The sequence below is a fragment of the Homarus americanus genome, unplaced genomic scaffold (genome assembly GCF_018991925.1).
Source record: "Homarus americanus isolate GMGI-L3 unplaced genomic scaffold, GMGI_Hamer_2.0 scaffold26022, whole genome shotgun sequence".
Taxonomy (NCBI): Eukaryota; Metazoa; Arthropoda; class Malacostraca; order Decapoda; family Nephropidae; genus Homarus; species Homarus americanus.
In genome coordinates, this window is record NW_024735312.1 from 433,202 (window position 1) to 451,757 (window position 18,556).

The 18,556-nt window shown below is 36.2% G+C and overlaps 1 protein-coding gene across 1 annotated transcript in view; it reads right to left on the reverse strand.

Moving 5' to 3' along the window:
* The window catches only part of LOC121870839 (SWI/SNF complex subunit SMARCC2-like), a 28,570-nt gene extending 15,678 nt beyond the window's left edge, over positions 1–12,892 (reverse strand). The window contains exons 1-6 of the mRNA XM_042372808.1: positions 12,730–12,892; positions 8,093–8,212; positions 7,319–7,423; positions 6,424–6,592; positions 1,436–1,638; positions 793–998 (exon numbers count right to left, since the gene is read on the reverse strand). Coding sequence (XP_042228742.1) covers positions 793–998; positions 1,436–1,638; positions 6,424–6,592; positions 7,319–7,423; positions 8,093–8,212; positions 12,730–12,843 — 917 coding nt within the window. The 5' untranslated portion in view covers positions 12,844–12,892. The remainder of the gene's footprint in view (positions 1–792; positions 999–1,435; positions 1,639–6,423; positions 6,593–7,318; positions 7,424–8,092; positions 8,213–12,729) is intronic.
* Between the last annotated feature and the right edge of the window lie 5,664 nt (positions 12,893–18,556).

Below are 18,556 nucleotides of genomic sequence, written 5' to 3' on the forward strand. Positions count from 1 at the left end.
AAATTCTGAGTTAATACAAGTGATTCTACTGAATTTCTTTTTCATATAGTTAAGACGGTGTCACACAAGCATTTCTATTGTCAACTTTTTCATTACCTTCAACTTTTTAAAAAAAATCGTCGGCATCGTCGTTGGCTGTTTGTCAAACGGTACAGACCATCTACAATGACAACTTACCGGAGTCAACTCAAGATCTATAATTGATACTACAAATAGTTACAAAAATATAATAATTTTTACTTAAAATATAAAGCTAAAATTATTATGAAGTAATTATTACTCTTCTTCCCAAGATTACTCATTACGGTATTATGTTTAATTTTGTGATTTTAAAAACGTAAGAAAATGTCATTTGTTGTTAACATTTTGATCACGTGGGAATAACAACAACATGACGGAGCTAACGGGTAAAATAATTTCCCAAGTATGGACACGCCTATTTGAGGACTTCTTTCGTTGTCTGTAACCTGAAACCAATTTTCCCACAGACTTCCATTATACATTACATAATAATGTACCAGGATGCTAGGCCCCATCAAAAAGATGTTCTGTTAAGTGTGGCTAGATGAAGGGTCCAGCAAGGCGGGTAATAACATGGTGGAGGAATGATGATGTGGATAGAATGATAAAGGAGACAAGGAATTATCAAATCTACTCGCCTGACTGGATGAGTAAGTGAAAAATTAATACCGAACCCTGGTGGGGAAAATCCTTTACAAAATTACACAAAACTTTAATTCTGGGCACAGACAATAGTTTTGTGAGTATTGAATACTTTTACTCAAACCTTACCCTTTCCTCTTAGAACGGGGTGATGGGGGTGATCGTGGTCTTTTCTTGGCTTTCTTCTTTTTATCAGGATCACTGAGGCCCATTGTGTCATCAACACTCAGGCAACCACGATGTTTTTTCTTAGTACCACTGTCATCAACCTCATAATCTTCCTCATTCATCCATTCATTGTATGATTCTAAATCTTGCAGCCAATTGGCACACACCTGAAGTGAAAGATTTTTTATATTTACATTTTATACCATGAACAAGACACTGTACTTTGCTAGCAATAACAAACTAGGAACATTTTAGTCACAAAATAATAAATCCACCCTAAGATATGTTAATGGCTTTGATTTTTTCATAAATTTTTGTTATCATTCACTTATTATTGTTGAAAATTAAATTTATAATATTTATTTAATATCAAAGTACAGTACATGGTATATTTACTTGGTAGAATAATAGTGAACAACCTCTATAATAATTTATTAATTTATGTCAATCTGTATCATTTTATTCTTCACCTCACTCAAATACTGCATGTTATTTTAGTTAACCTCATCTCATATAAATAACATTCCCATAATCCTTCATAATAACTACCTCTCATCTCATCAATTTATTTAGAAATGGTATAAAATGATGTCTATGAACTAACCTTCCACTGGCCATCATAAAACTGTGGCGATTCAGGAGTGTCATAATCCAATTCTACAGCTGGTGCCCATGAGTCATAAGAATCAGGCATGTAGTAAAAATGGAACAGTGTCTGTCGGTCACGACGCATCACAGCCCTAGCAAATTCATCGTCTAGTGGATCCTGCTCATCATATACAACGTGAGATGCTTCTTCTTCCTCATCTGTCAGGTAAAATTAAGAAATTTCTTTAATCTTATTCATTTTCAAAAGTGAAAAAAACAAGGGTTATCCAAAGTAATGAGTCCCCGAGCTATGAACATCCGACTTATAAACACCTGGCTATATGAATGAATCTCCCCCAACAGTTAAGGAATGGAGGATCATACCGTTCTGAACATACAGTAAAGGTAAGTCCCGAGATTTAACCCTAAGCCATTCCTCAAACTATCGTGTGTTGAATTAATTTTCCCCATACGAAATAATGTAATTATGATTAATGCATTCTGAACTCCCCCAGACTTGGAACAAATAATGTATTACTGTATGGAGAAAACATTGATATGGTACTTACCAGACATCTTCTGTGACAAAACTTAAATGGACTGGAGTTAATCCCAGAGATTGTGCAATGTAGACATGTGATTCACTACTTTCAATTCCCTTTATCATACAGGTATCTATTTTTATCTCAAAACTATGGTTTGTATGAGCTATCTTTTTAGCACTACCAACATCATCACACTTTCTCTTATTACTGGCCATGATGAATTCAGTGAATGACTTAGATTTAAGGTAGAAATTTTGCAATATAAGTCAATGTATACTGCCACTATAAATAACTACGTATTGTACTCCTGGGAACAGAATGAAAACGACACCGTGGACAAACAGACATGCCTAGTACTGTACAGGTATCTCAACTGCATAAAACACACTCTACTATAATTAGCGAGTTTGCTGGTCAAAACTGGGGTAACAGGTAGTTATTGATAATGGTAAATAAGATGAGTTGGACGAACCCCAAAAGTCGAATCTCAGGACTTGCCTGTATCCCACAACTGTTGCAATATATTTCTTGAGGACCTAATTTAAACTTCCTATCTTTGTGGAGGTTACTGGCAACTGCACCAAGGTAGTGCAAGCCTCTTGCCCAATAGTAATGGTAAGTCAAAATGTACTGCACCGCCAGTGTGCAGTACCCATATAGGATGAAATTGACACCCTTATACTTGATTCTAGGGACAAGAATGACCATCCCATACATAGTGACAGTGATATAAGTGAAATTCAGTGTGGTATTTGGCATTGTACTGTAAACACTGTCAGCCACACTGAGTTTAGCAAGTTCAAACATGCACCAATTGACCACATGGTAAACAGCGGACAATGTTTCCAATATTGTACCAGATCTTACTAGTCAAGTCTGTTAATTATATCAGACAAAAGGACAGCCATTATTGGGAATATTTGGTACAGAGAAGTCTCTTATTGAGAGGGTTTACTTTCATAAATTATTATTTTCAATACAAACCAATTTGATATAATCATATTCAAATATAAATTCATACACTACACATTGGTAAATGGAGTGTGTTGTTCTTTTTAGACACATACAGTAGTGTACTGCTGCACCGGGCTTACATAGGGTATGCACACTAATAGTCCCTGTATTTACATCATTAAGAAATTACAACTTTAAATCTTTTATAATTGCTTTTATTCAAATATGTCTGGTAATTGCATCTTCATTTCATTTTATGTGTATGTGAATACAGTATAAAATAGTAGTACCACAGGTAAAAGTGAAATAAGTGAACTGGGTTGTTTTTTGTACTGGCTGAATTACCCACCTGAGTTGCTAAAAAAAAAAAAAAATACAAAAAAAACAGTACTGCATCACAACAATGTGTTTAAATCTCACAACCAAATTTAAACACTATTTAATTCAGATCCTCTGGGTAATTCGACAAGTAAGAGCTCCTTAGTTGTTAAATTAGTGGGATTTGAGTGGACATACAGTATACAGTACAGTCAGACCATAATTACTTTTACCTCTTTGGTGTTGAACAGTATATCTGGCTACACCTTGGTAGCTCTGCTTTCCTTATATGGGAATATGAGGAGCTACCAGTGTCACTAATCCTGTCACCTGATATGATGCAATTCTCTTTTCTGTGAGATCCTAAAATGGTTAAGTTTATTGTAAATTGAAGAAAACAAATTGATTGCAAACAAGTACTGCAAAAGCACACCCTGAGAATATTGTGGGCTTGTCAAATTATTAATATGATGAACTTGTATTACAATGCATGTTTATTATATCAGCCAGCATCATTAATGTTTTCTCTCTCTGACTATCAATCACATTATTAAACAACAAAAATTTAATTATTGGTAAACGTTTAAATAAATAAGCATTAAATTTGATTGTGAATATAATGGCAAGAAATGAAAAGAAAATAGACCAAATGAAATTTCAGGGAGTTGCCAACAAGTCATCTTTAGTTGCCAGGCAGCTTTTCAACCCTGGTTTATTCATTAATCATTTGTCTAAGTGTATAAGTAGCCAAACTAAGCCATCATATAACACTCAAAGGTAGTTACTAATATTTTTAAGAAGGTATCTTCACAGCACATACAATACAGTGTGTTATAGTGACCCCTGTTGTAAGCTGGTCTGCTGAAAGCTTATCCTTTTATTTTCAAGTCATATTACAAATTACATACAGTATTGATTTTTTCTCTATTACTGAAGATGTTATAATAATCATGATGAACCATAAACCATAAGAGGCCAATCATATGAGAATATAATACTGAATCAATAAATAAATAAACCTGACAAATACAGCAACACCTGTTCAGCCCCAGCCTGCATACATACCGTATATACTCGTCTATAACCCCCCCTCGTTTATAGGTCGACCCTGATTTTTCGACCAAGAAATCGTTAATTTACGATATTCCTCATTTATAGTTCGACCCACGTTTTTGAGGATAATGGAACAACAAAACCTTCAATATAAACGCTCTACGTCCTATAAACTGAGGCTCGCCGTGCATGAAACACGAGTGCCGAAGACAAATTGTTTACCATTTGTTATTACGACACTTTACATTGAAACGCGGGTAGTTTCAACAAAAATATTGTATATTTCCATTCAAGTATTAATTCAAGTCAATTAGGAGGGCATCTTATTATTGTAATACAACAGTTTCTTAACTAAACCATTCGAAAAGCGATTACGGTAACATCTTTTGAACGAAAGAAAGCGAAAGTCATTGTTTTCGTCACGATTTTATCCCACTTTCCACTTTAAGACGTACGTAATTTCAGCAAAAATATTACATTTCCGTGAATGTATTATATCAAGCACAGTATGAATAGAATATCATTGTAATATAACAGAATTTTAACCGAAAACTATTAAAAAAACGAGTAACATCTCAAGAACAGAAGCTTAGGTAAAGTCTTTTGTTTTCGTCATGTATTTTATCCTATTTTACATTGAAATACATCACGTTTCAGCAAAACTACTTTTATTTCCGAGAATATATTCATTCAGGCGCAGTTTAGGTAAAATATACGTGTGATGTAATAGTTTTTTAACTGAAAACGATTCGAAAAACACGTACCCTCTAGCCCTGTTCAAGGAGAGGACTGGGAGAAGCTGTTTGGTGCTGCAGACGATGACAAGGAAAATGATTTTGATGGATTTTAATGAAAATATTCAGAAATATGGTATCGTAGTATTTATTCAAGTCAATTAGGATAGAATATTATCGTAATACAACAGTTTTTTAACTGAAAACCATTCGAAAAGCGATTACGGTAACATCTTTTGAACGAAAGAAAGCGAAAGTCATTGTTTTCGTCACGATTTTATCCCACTTTCCACTGTAATACGTACGTCATTTCAGCAAAAATATTACATTTCCGTGAATGCATTATATCAAGCACAGTATGAATAGAATACCATTGTAATATAACAATATTTTAACCAAAAACTATTAAAAAACGAGTAACTTCTCTTGAACATCGGAAGGTTAGGTAAAATCTTTTGTTTTCGTCATGTATTTTATCCTATTTTACATTAAAATATATCACGTTTCAGCAAAACTACTATTTATTTCCGAGAATATATTCATTCAGGCACAGTTAAGGTAAAATATACATGTGATGTAACAGTTTTTTAACTGAAAACGATTCGAAAAACACGTGTACCGTCTAGCTGATACAGCTGGTGGTGCGTGATGCGTCGTTGTAAACAATAGGAGGTTGAAGTAGATTACCGGGTATTATATTAAGTGTGAAATATCGAAAAGGTTTTTATTACCGGTATTTTTTGTAGATCAATGAGAACTGTGATACCGTATATGATAAGTTAGCCTGTGCTAAGAACTTCAACATAGACTACTGAAAGCACGTTGTAAGGTAATTTAGCCTATTGTAAGTTGGTGAGCTTCATTTACTGAAGGAACTGCACAACTTTTCATTACTAATTGGTACATATTTTACGTTTCCATTGTTTACTGGCAGTAAATGGTAAATATTTTTCATGTCTGAAGCTAAAAGTTGCTCCTCGCCCTTCCCATCATGCACGGGTTCAACCTAACAAAACTATTACGCATGTATAGGACGACCCCCAATATTTTGCCTAAAAATTTGGTCTTAAAAACTCAAACTATACACGAGTATATACGGTACTCAAATGTCTTAGTTCTCAGTAGGCCTATAGCAAATCTGATTAGACCACTGTACAGTATCCAGTAAGTGTTGGTCATTTCATAAGATTTTTTATTAATCTTCCCCATTTCTTAAAACGTGTTTTTGTTTTTTAGTATTTCTGGTGACCAGAGCATCTCAAAGTCCGAAAAAAGTGAATTCCGACATATTGTAGTCCGATTTTTCGAGGTTTTACTGTACTAAATTAAAAAATAGTTCAGATAATAAAAGATAAGTAGCAAGATTCAATTTCTATAATAAAATCATACAAATTACTTACCAACAATCTTTCCATCATGTCGCTTGACAATATCTTTGAGTTCATTTCGCAGTTCTTTATCTACTTCACCATGAATGAAGACAGTTGGTTTGCTCCAACACTTATTAGAGAGCAAACTCTTCTCAATCTCACGGAAGAGCTCAACATTGGCATCTTTTCGGGACGGAGACTGAAAAGATATTAAAGGCTTTGATAAATATCAGAGACTTACCTTTAGATTTGGGGGAATCAATTGTCACCTCATATGTCTATTAAAAAACATTACGTATACAGTACTCTAACCTGAGGAGAGTGGAAGTGACTTGGGTCTCATAGGTCAGATGGACCATTACACACATGTCCTGATATACATTTACAGTCTCTGGAATTCTTTCTCTAACACACACACGCATACCGTACATACAAAATCTTTTATGAACAAACACACTGTTCCCCACAAATCACACTTTTACACAAACTCACTTACATAACCTTACATCGTTCACACAAACAAAACTTCACACAAAACCTCATTTTTTACAAAAACATACTACTGTACTGTACAGTACCTTATTGTTAAGTAGTTCTCCTTACTGAGCAATGGCTGTCAATACCACTGAAGCTATGAAAACATCTTCCATTGTCAATTAAAATAAATTTTTTCTTTCTCTCCAGTTGCTCCACAAATACATTTCAAAATTATGTGTGACTATCTTATTGCAAATTGTCTAATCATACTTAAAGTATTTAATTAAAATACAGTAGACATTTTCACCAAAACTACAAATTTCACTAAAAAAAATTGAATCCATCTTTACAACTTTAGATGCCCTTCTTTCAAAAGGGCAGATACCTTCAAAATTACATCATTAACCTCCAATGTTCCTTAAATACTGTATAGACATAGAGTACACACCTGGAAGTCAAACCTGCGCCAACCCTGGTCGCTCTTGAATTTGTACACTGTACTCAGTATGTGACACAGTCCACCACCAGTTTTAAAGTCCAGGAAGTATTTCATCTGCAACAAGTTTTAATATTATGTATTACACCTTAAAATTTCATAGATTATTCAGCTAAAAATAACAAAATGGGATAAAATATACAGTGCTACAAGGCAATAATGAACTTTGGGACAACTTAAAAATCAAAGCTTTAAATACTAAATCCAATTCTAGGGAAAAAAGAAATATATAACACCCACGAGCTGATTCTGCTTTGTTCAAGGGCTTTGTATATTAGAGACAAGAACATCATCCACCTGGATAAATGTAAATTGCTGCATTAAACAGCTACTTGTTCAGTTGAACAAGATGATTATTTTGAAATAATGTGTCACTTAGAAGAATGGGATGAACTCTGAACATACATCACCATGCTGGAACTCTTAGTCAGAAATTTGGGTCCCATGCTTCAGAGTGAAAAGACCTCTTCCATGCACTTGTCTGTCCTGATTTTCAAAATTTCTAGTGTTGTAGACAGTATATAAACACACTGCTGTTTGATGGTACTGTATTCTTTGTTGAGGCTGTTTATATCTTATAATAGACTAGTAAAGTAATGTACTGTACTGTACTTAAGATGCAGTTACAAAACAGACAGCCCCCACCCTCCACACTTGACAATAAAAAAAAAGATGAACAAGGAAGTTAATAAGTTCTGGATTAAATTTAGTAAATATCTTACTTACCGGCAATTTAGTCATAGGAGCCTTACTGGCCTTTGGACCAAAATTATCTTCCATGAACTGCAACAGCTGCACCACCAGCTGTGACAGCCCTTTGTTGTTTGGAGGATCTGCCTGCACATACTGCAAATACAAAACTAGATTAATACAAATACAGTAAGACACAAAGCACATATGAAATCGGAAAAAAAAAAATGGTAGTAACTGACAAATTTGAAAGACAAAAATTTCATCTTGTACAGTACAGGGGGCCCCCAAGTTTGCGGATTTTTATTTCGTGGTCCTCTATTATTTGCGGATGACACCATGGATGTACCCAAGAATGTCTGCGGGTAGTTTTAAAGTTGCCGGCATTTTTGCTGCTGGGACAGGGAGCCATTTGTTAGAGAAAGTAATTTCCTTTATCTGTAGTATTGTAAATGTGTGTGTGTGTGTGTGTGTACATACACACACACAAAACACATACAAATAAATAATAATTGGAAATCCTCTCACAAATAATCAGAAACAAATTTATTAAAAATGTGAGTCTACACCTCAAGTCTGTGCTTTATTACTTTATTAATAAAGCATGGACTTGAAGGTACACTCACGATTTTAATAAATTTTTTCTGATTATTTCACTTGTTGCCACTAAACAAATTTCGTGAATTTTATAGTCGTAATCGGTAATTTTGACAATTCTAAGACACCTTACTTCAATGCCATTTCTGGTGCAAATTACATTTAAGTAAGATATTTAATATTTTATTATGCATGTTCATATGTGGTGGTACTCACCCAGAACACCGAACAACTGTGTAGCTCCCTCGGTTAGGTTAGGTTAGATTCAAAACTGTTTTTCGATGGTGTTTTGAACACTTTTCACCTTGATTTTTAGAGCAAATCTCTAGATTCTGAGATGGGAGGGGGGCTTATCTCGGAAAATATTGATTTGCACCAGAAATGAAAGTAAAATTCTTTCATAACACATCAGAAACGATCGGAAAAACATAGTTTCAACTTTAATTTCATATACACGTACTGGCAACAAGCAAAAATTTACCAGGTTAGGTAGATTAGTTTAGTTCATTCTAAGAATCATGAATTCTATAATGTATATATTGTACAGCAGTACCTGGTACTTAAGAAAATTCCCAGTCTCACCAAATGTCAACAAAGGTGCTCGTGATTTTACACCTGTTAAATAAAAGATTACCAAGAAAGTATTATGGCAGAGATTTATTTTATGCCATAATAAGAAATTGAAGAAATTTTTTTTTTTTTTTTCTTTTTAATATAAATGCATTGCCTCTATTTCTGTGGGAAATACATATTTATGGAGATATAACTCTTTTAGCACTAGCAATGACAAATCTTCCATAATGGGCAGAGCTTTGAAGACGAGGGAAAATGAGTGCACACCTAGTTAAAAATAAATGAATAAAAACTCAACCTTTGGAACCTATTTTATTAATGACATTACCCAAAATCTCACTATTTTTGGGTGATGGATACACAAAAATTTATTTGAGGAATCTGGTTTTGTACACGACCAATCATGTTTGGTGGACATGATCTACACAGGACCAAGATACAACAATACTGATAGATTTTAAGCTCACTAAACAAAATTTTGCAGGATTTTATTTTCAAATAAATTTTACGTGAGTTTCACACGGTCTTTGACCAATCAAGAGGACAGTTCAAATCTCTGGACATTCAGACGTGCAAAGAATTTTTATGTAGACATATTCAGTCGAGTTCTGCCTTCCTCATAACCTAAGCACCAAAAACAAGAAGAGAATCAATGACGAAACACCGAAAACATGAATAAACATAAATAGATTCACCTTTACTTCTGCCATCGGTTAAATAAGGTAAGCTCTTTATGGGTAGGGCTGTATTAGGACCTTCCTAGGTTAGGTAAGGTTTTCAAAGTTTTACTTGGTGTTTTTGTGTGTGTTTTAACCCCTCATTTTCCCTCACCTTCAAAGGCCTGTCCACTTTGAAAGAAATCAAAGTCATTGCTAGTGTAGGGGTTATATCCCCATTAATGTGCATTTCCCATGGAAATGAAAGTCATTCATTTACAAGAGGAAAAAATACAAAAGAAAGTCCCATTTTTTGTAATGAATTTCTCGTTATGGCATAAAATGAATCGTTACCAGTACAGTATTTATTTTTTCATAGTGGATATAGGTACAGCAGCCGTATGCCAAAAATCACACCGGATATGGGTACAGCAGCCGTATTGACAGACTGTGTTGTTAATGGAAAGGTTAGTTACAAAGAAGCCATCTTAGTAACTACCATTGTACAGTATAGTTTGCCCATCACGCATGCACATTAGGCTGCCATAGACACAGGTGTTTCATATACGGTTGCCATACCTGTATCCAGTACCTTATTCTTTAAGGTGAAAGGTTGTCCAGTAGACAGTTAACACTCTTGGGGTTTTCATATGCAAATTTGCATATGAACTCAAAAATTGCAATAAAACAATTTTATGTTTTCTCATGAATGCTAGATATGCAAGATATTTGGTAACGTCGGTGTGATCTGGCACCTACGTAGATGACCTCTTAGGTTATGTGAGTGACCACACAGCAGAGGACGTAACCTTGACCCACATTTCCCACCATTTTCTCGTGGCTTGTGCTGATTTATCGTTCATCACAGCGATTTCATTTATTGATAACAGTGTCGTGATAGTTTTGAACCATGCCTCATGTTGCATGGTAAAGGTAGAGGGGTGAGAAAACATTAAAAGCACAAGTGATAGTTTGTCTGACCCTTCAACAAGCAGCCCGAGTGCAAAAGGAACCGCCCGGCATATCATTGTGCCTAAAAGAAAACAGTGTGTTGCATGTGTGGTATCTCAGCCATCACAGCATGCCTTACCTCATGACAGCTCATATCCCTCACAAATGTGCACTACTCATGACCAGTACTCCCATTAAAACTTGATTTAGTCGCCTTGTTCAGGCTAAATACGGCACTGTGGGGCATGGAGGAAGAGGGGAAAGGGCGGGAAGGGGGGGCATCACCAAGTGCTCCAACATCTAACAACATGTAAGTACAGGCTGTACAGAAATTCATTTATTTTCATTAAAAAATATATATAAATATTTTTAAGCATTACATTTAACCAATAATTTATAGTTATTATTGCATTTGAATTTCAAAAATAATAGTTATAAACACATCTTTTTTTCTTTTTAAATATAGAAATTTTGAGTGAGGAATATTTGGAATTGGGAGCTTGGGTGGCAGCCTCGCACTACAATTTGTGTTAAACTTACATGTTGATTTAATCATTTTATTGTGATTACCTAAAGAAAACTATTTGTAAATAATGTATTTACAATGCTAATGCAACAAACCCGACCTTTTTATCTCCAATAGTAAGTTCTCTATGACTCAATATGTACAATTATCTTTCGTGCTCAAGAGGGAAAAATGAATAATCTGCCCTTGGCCTGGACACACACATCAGAACACACAATTTACACCACTATTACCTAGCAACTTTTCTTCTGTAACTATTTTTACTAACCATGCATGCTTTATAAGAGAATAAAGATAATATTGCAATCACATGAAATAACAAAGGTATAAAGTGATGTATAAACGTTTCCTTTTGAGCATAAAGAAAAATTTGGTGCTCTACTCGCACTTACGTATAGAAATAATTATTTTATTGTGATTACTTATATAGAATTATTTGTGGATAATATATTTAGGTAATTATTCGTTTTAGCACACCCTTAAATATTTTCACGAGATGTTTGATTTCTGATGTATTTTGTTTAGATCTAGAGGCTTCAAGGATTGAGGAATGTATATACAGTATGAGGTTGAAATTGCCTAAAAGTAAGCGCTTTTATGCTATTTGAAGATGTGCTGGACCGAACAATAACCTTTATTTATAATGCTAAGGCAACAAACCTCACCTTTTTTATATCAAATAGCAAGTTTACAAATGTTAATATGTAATATGTATACAGTATATATGTAAATTGTAAAATTTATAAAAAAAAAAAAAAAAAGCAAGCTTACTATGATTCATTACGTTCAATTATATCTCGGGTGGTTCAGTCAAGTGCGGTGAGGCGAGTATCCAGCCAGACCCCGCGCACCTCACCTCACCTCCCCTAAGCCCATGCTAAGATGTGCAATTAGTATGGAGTATAATCAACTCACGGTAAAATAGCGTCATTAGGACCTTAGCCAGCCACGTCAAAATATCCACTACGTTAGGACAAACTGACATTCCCAATAATATACAGCATCATTTTTATGGCAACCCTAAAATACACCTTTACCTACCCACCACCTCACTAAAACCTGCATCACAAAACTAAATAGCTTTTGTTAAGTTTCTTAGTGGAGTATGTCAGCGATGGTTGGCCCCGTCCTTCACTCACCACACATCATGGTTCATAAAATACCATTCCGGTAATGCTCAAATAAGAAATTAACGAGTCAAGAAAGAAATAGTTGTAAGTTTTCCATATAATCGTAACGGATATCTTTACAAAACAACACTAGTAACATTGAATTTATTAAGTGTATGTCAAACAAAAGCACCCGGCGTGGAACGCGACCAATGTTTCTGTCGAATTTCTCTGTAAATATGCTATAAAAGTCTTCCAAACCTTCTTCGCATTTTTCATTAGCCATGTCTTGACGTGCTCGAATTGAGAGACAGTCTCAGTAGACTCATAATATTTGACATTAGGGCCTCCGTCCTTCCTCGGGTTGATCGCCATCTCGCTAAAAACAAACACAACCTAAACAACAAAGATGGCGGCCAGCGTCACTCATGACACGCCGCGCCAGACAAACTAACCTTCCTGTACACTTAATAATGAATCCTTGATGTGTGTGTGTATATATATATATATATATATATATATATATATATATATATATTTATATATATATATATATATATAAATCGTCTCTACAAACGGTATGTGCTTTAAGTAAAACAATGTAGATTACTTTTTCTCAACAAAATGACGAGGAATATGTTGGTCCTAAAGATAAAACAATTTACCAGTTTTATCTAATACAAAGATCCAAGAAAAAAATGGGTCATGAAGCTTTAGTAATCGATTTATATTCCGCGATGATGCATAGATAGATGTTTATTCGGTTAAAAATAACACAAATTCAATTTGGTTCAACATACTGTACATACAGGCAGTTCAGACAAAACAAAAAGGCATTTCGATTCAAATCAATATCCCAAGAAAGCCAGTCCAGGCTTATTTCCACTGGGGTCCTTCCTTATTCATATCTATACTTCTTACCGTGTTCCAACTAGATCTATGAATTCTCACTCTCAAACTCTGTTCACTTAACTTGCCTTATTTTTAACCCTTTTACTACCTGTCAGCTTCTTAACTGGTCGCGCGACGGTCACTTCTGGGGGTCCATATATTACTCCTATGATTAATTTCTTTACCTTCGTTTATTTCTATCCTAACTGTTCCTGAAATCAATTATTTTTTTTTCATACCACGCTTCAAATTATCCCGACATAGATTGCTACCGTCCCTACCTCTTCCAACAGTAACCCCCACACATCCCCTCCATACCCTGCAGGTAACGACACAGTTTCTCTTGTTTACAATACGTACAGTACTATCTTTACGAACGTAACTTTACCGACGAGGTGATACCACTTATGTTTACCAAGCAAGATGAAGTACTCAATTTACTTTTGTTTTAACTAATTCAATCTGGTCTGGTGCTGCTCAGTATTCTTCCTTGACAACTCGTGGGAAAATGTATAGAATCAGAAAAAAATACTACTTCCAGCCTTCTTCCACCAACAGCAGTCATAATGTTCACTAGCTCGACTGCTGGAGGTCTTTTGTCTACGTGACACTGTCACTGACACATAGTTGTGACCGGATATGACTGAGCCATTATACCCAGTCACACACCTCTTGGACAGTGACTATGACATCTATTTGATCATCACGTCACTCAGTGAGAACATTGGAATTAATTAAACCATATTTAATTTTCTGTGCCGCCGAGGTCAATTACATAAGAACATAAAAACATAAGAAAATAAGGAGTATGCAATAGGCCGGTTGGCCTGTGCATGGCAGCTCATGTCCAGAGTTACTACCACTCTCTATCATCCATGAATCTATCTAGCCTCTTTTTAAAACTCTCCAGCGTTTCAGCACTTACTGCAAAGTTGCTAAGCTTGTTCCACTCGTCCACCACCCTATTTGTGAACCAGTTCCTTCCTATCTCCCTCCTAAACCTAAACTTATCCAACTTAAATCCGTTGCTACGAGTCCTATCCTGCTCGTATATTATAAGAACTTTATCTATATCGCCTTTATTGATTCCTTTCACCCACTTAAATACTTCTATCATATCTCCCCGCACTCTTCGTCTTTCTAGGGAATGCAAGTTTAGTTTCTTTAACCTATCTTGATATGGAAGGTTTCTAAGTCCCGGAATCATTTTCGTCATTCTTCGCTGCACTGACTCCAGTGAATTGATATCCATTCTATAATAAGGGCACCAGAACTGAGCCGCATAATCGAAGTGCGGCCTGACTAACGCAATATATAGTTGCAATAAGACCTCTGCACTTTTATTACTTACACTTCTAGATATAAAACCTAATACTCTGTTTGCCTTATTTCGAACATTAACGCACTGTTTTCTAGGCCGTAGGTCCGGGCTTACAAGTACCCCTAAGTCTCTTTCACAAGTCGACCTTTCTAGGTTGATGTTGTTCTACCAATATTAAGCACGCTGCACTTGCTGGTGTTGAATTTCATTTGCCAGTTCTCTGACCACTCCTGCAGCTTTTTTAAATTCTCCTGTAGTGCATTTGCATCCTGCCCTGAATTAATCTGCCGCCCTATTTTGGTGTCATCCGCAAATTTGCTTATGTGACACAGCTACAACAAGGACACGATATGCTGCCTTACTAGGGTACAGTTTTAGCTGGGATGATTATGATTCGCTTTACAAAATAATTTACAAGACAACTTAGAGAAAATTCACCGGTAGCATGAGGAGAAAAGCCTAAACGCACGTGCGTATGCATCTAGCTGTGTCGTTACAAAATTGACCTCATTTAAAAGTCAATCCTCACACAGCACGTGACGATAAACCCACAGGGGAGGCAACATTCTCGATTTTGTCTTGACCTACTGAGGATGCAGTGGTGGAAGAGGTCCACGTCGGGGGAAAACTAACTCCGGTCAGTGACCACAACATGCTGAGGAGGAAAACAGTCTTCGAAAGTCGGGATAAAGTAGTTGAGGAACAATATTATAACTTCAACCGTGGGGCTTACCAGCTCATGTAGGATACACTACAGAGTGTGAACTGGGAAGATGTTGTTAAGGAGGAATCAGACACATGTGATTCGTGGCAAAAATTTATGGAAATCCTTGAGACAGAAGTAGAAAAAAAGTAAACTCAAGAATTCAAAGAAGCGAGGGAATAAGTCCAGACGGATAAATCACAAGTCCAGGAGTAATCAAGAGAAAATACCACCTGTAGAAGAAATACCAGAGCATAAAAACAAAAACAAAAACATTGCGGACTATGTAATTATTCAGAATGGAAATAGGTTCTCACTGGATTACCACACGGGTCTATGCTTGGACTCGCCCCGTTGTGATCTACATTAACGATATCGATCATAAAACATAGAACTGCAGTATCAAGTTTGCTAACGACACAAAGGTCTTTGCGATGGCGGCAAGCTAAAATGATGTCGCATCCATTCAAAAACACATGTACTGGTAAATGCTTTTTAACATTTCAAAATTTAAGACGACGTGTGAGTTACAATAACCCCAATCGCACTTATTCTGTGAATAATACTTTCTTAGATACTGTTGATAAGGAAAAATATGTAGGCGTAGTTATAGAGACAACTGAAGACAGTGTGTTAATAATATGCAGTGATGATACATGGTAATAAGTGTTCCCTGGTGTGTGTGTTCTTGGGCAGACGCCATTATTTAATAAGAGGGCGTAATACTGGACTTGCAAACACTACCATTATCCTTCCATTATTTAATTTGACTTCTTTTGCGTGTCGTATGGGTATAGTATTTTTAAATGTCTTTTAAATTCAACCCATGTTAATGTCAGCCCAAGCCAGTTTTATTGTTGTAAGATAATTTGGGATGGGGTGACGGGCGGATCTCTTGAGTCTTTCCTCCAGTAATTTTCGCAAACAAGCTAAAGGGATTCAGTTTTGGCAGCTTGGTGGGCGTACGACGTTTATTTTACCCCCTCTTCCTTTTTACATAAGCCCCTTATTAATGTTAACCCTCGAAAAATGACCCTGTTAGCCGGGTTTGACGACGGTATATGCTCAAATTTACAGGATTTACTCTTCGGTGAAAAAAATACCCTGGGTAGATTAACAAAGACATTTATGGTATATAACTAACGTACATATATCACTTTTAATGTCAATTTTTGTTTTTCCTCTAGTTTATCTGTAAAATCATTCAAGTTCTTCATTCATTCACCCATTTATCCTTTTTTTGTGAGGGAGAGGGAGGACACGGCTCATAAAACTGTCAAGTACAGTTACAAGCGCACGCCACTATTGCACGCAACCATCTCCCCTGGCCGTGATTATTTTATTTCTTGTGCCATCTTCATGCTGTTTTTAAGCTGCTCTATATTATACTACATATTTTAGTTTTCTCTCTTTATATATTATTTCTAGGTGAACTGTGGCTTTTTAAAATTAACATGGTCAAAATGTGATCGTCCTGCAATGAACCAAATAAAATTGATTATACTGTACAGGGTGTCCATAAATGATTACCCTGATTAAAACATGTGAGCATACTTGAAAGTTTATCCTTGCAATGCTTTCATGAAACAGTTTACATAAATCTTTAATGGGAAATTAAATGGTTTATATAATTCTCTAATTAACCTATTTATATAAAAGTTCTTAACTAATGTTTTGAGTTATGATAAAAAATAAACCTTGATCATGATGAATGAGTCTCCTTAACTCCTGGCTGGTGCTGCGTCACGTGTCTGCCGGGTTTGTGAGATACCAACTCAAACATACAAGTACTGTAGTTTCTTAATAGCCACAAAGACGCTTCTAAAAGCTCTACATGACCATTTGCGCGCCCTACATTCCTTGCTGTCTCCTGCAGTATAAATAACTTTTCAACCAAAAGAAACGGCAAAATAATTCGGACAGTTTAAGATCTTCCAAGGGTGACTAACCAGTGGGAGGAGGCGACATTAATTAGAGTAATGTAGAAGGAGCCGAATTCTCAGACTCGTAAGCCTTTTCCCCTTAAATGCGGATGATGTGTTTAGTTAAATAAGAGACTCGTCGACGAAGTTTTGAGACTTTTTAGGCTGCTATCTTGATGATTGAGTGAACTATAGTTTATTGCGTAGCTATGAGAATCCGTGCATAGATCTATAAAGGCCTTGAAGTAGTTTTGCCCACCCACCTCTAGCGTCCTACACACCACTGACCGCTGGTAAGAACTTAAGGTCATACCATAATAACAGAGTAAACACGGGCGATCAACTCTTCACTCTTCCCTCAAGCCTGAAATTATACTGTTGTGGAAGCTACGCCAGGCTAACGTTCACTCGCCTCCTGCCTGCAGTATTACTCATAAAAAAATCATTAGGACTGGTGTCAGTTTAGCCCTGAATGGAGTGTGTGACTCATGTGAGATGACAGTGGCGAGGTTGCCTAGTGTCACGGGGTCAAGGAAGATTAGAGTCAAGGACGTGGAAACAATAACCAATAGGGTGTTGGGTCACAGAACTCAAAATTATCGGCATTTCGTAATTTCTGTATTATTTTAACCGATCCATTGTATTTGATACATAACATCAAATATAGTATTCAAATCGTCTATCAAAACTATATACTGCAGTCTATTATGAAAGACTTTCCAAAAAGTTGTTTGGGTGAGGTGGCCGAGAGGATCAATCGCTTGCCTCCTGTCCTGAGGGTCTCTGGTTTGCAATCGGAACACTCCAAAGGCCACCCAGCTGTGAACAGTCGTAGAGTCACTCACACTGATGACATATGGCACCCACCTTCACTTTTCCCCGAGGGTTAAATTTGTTACCACAATTTTCCTAGAGGTAGACAATGGTCATACTTTTTTTTCTGCATAGTAATGAAAATTCCTGAAGGTCTGGCGCCACCACTAAAAATATTTAAGTAAAGGTCACCCATACACCCCACAGTGAACTATATCATTATTGTTAACTCTGTGTTCATAGACTGACCACGCTAGAGTAAACCACCACTTTCCTCCACCCTCACCGCAACCAAGACTTTCCTCCACCCTCATCACAACCAAGACTTTCCTCCACCCTCACCGCAACCAAGACTTTCCTCCACCCTCACCACAACCAAGACTTTCCTCCACCCTCATCACAACCAAGACTTTCCTCCACCCTCACCACAACCAAGAC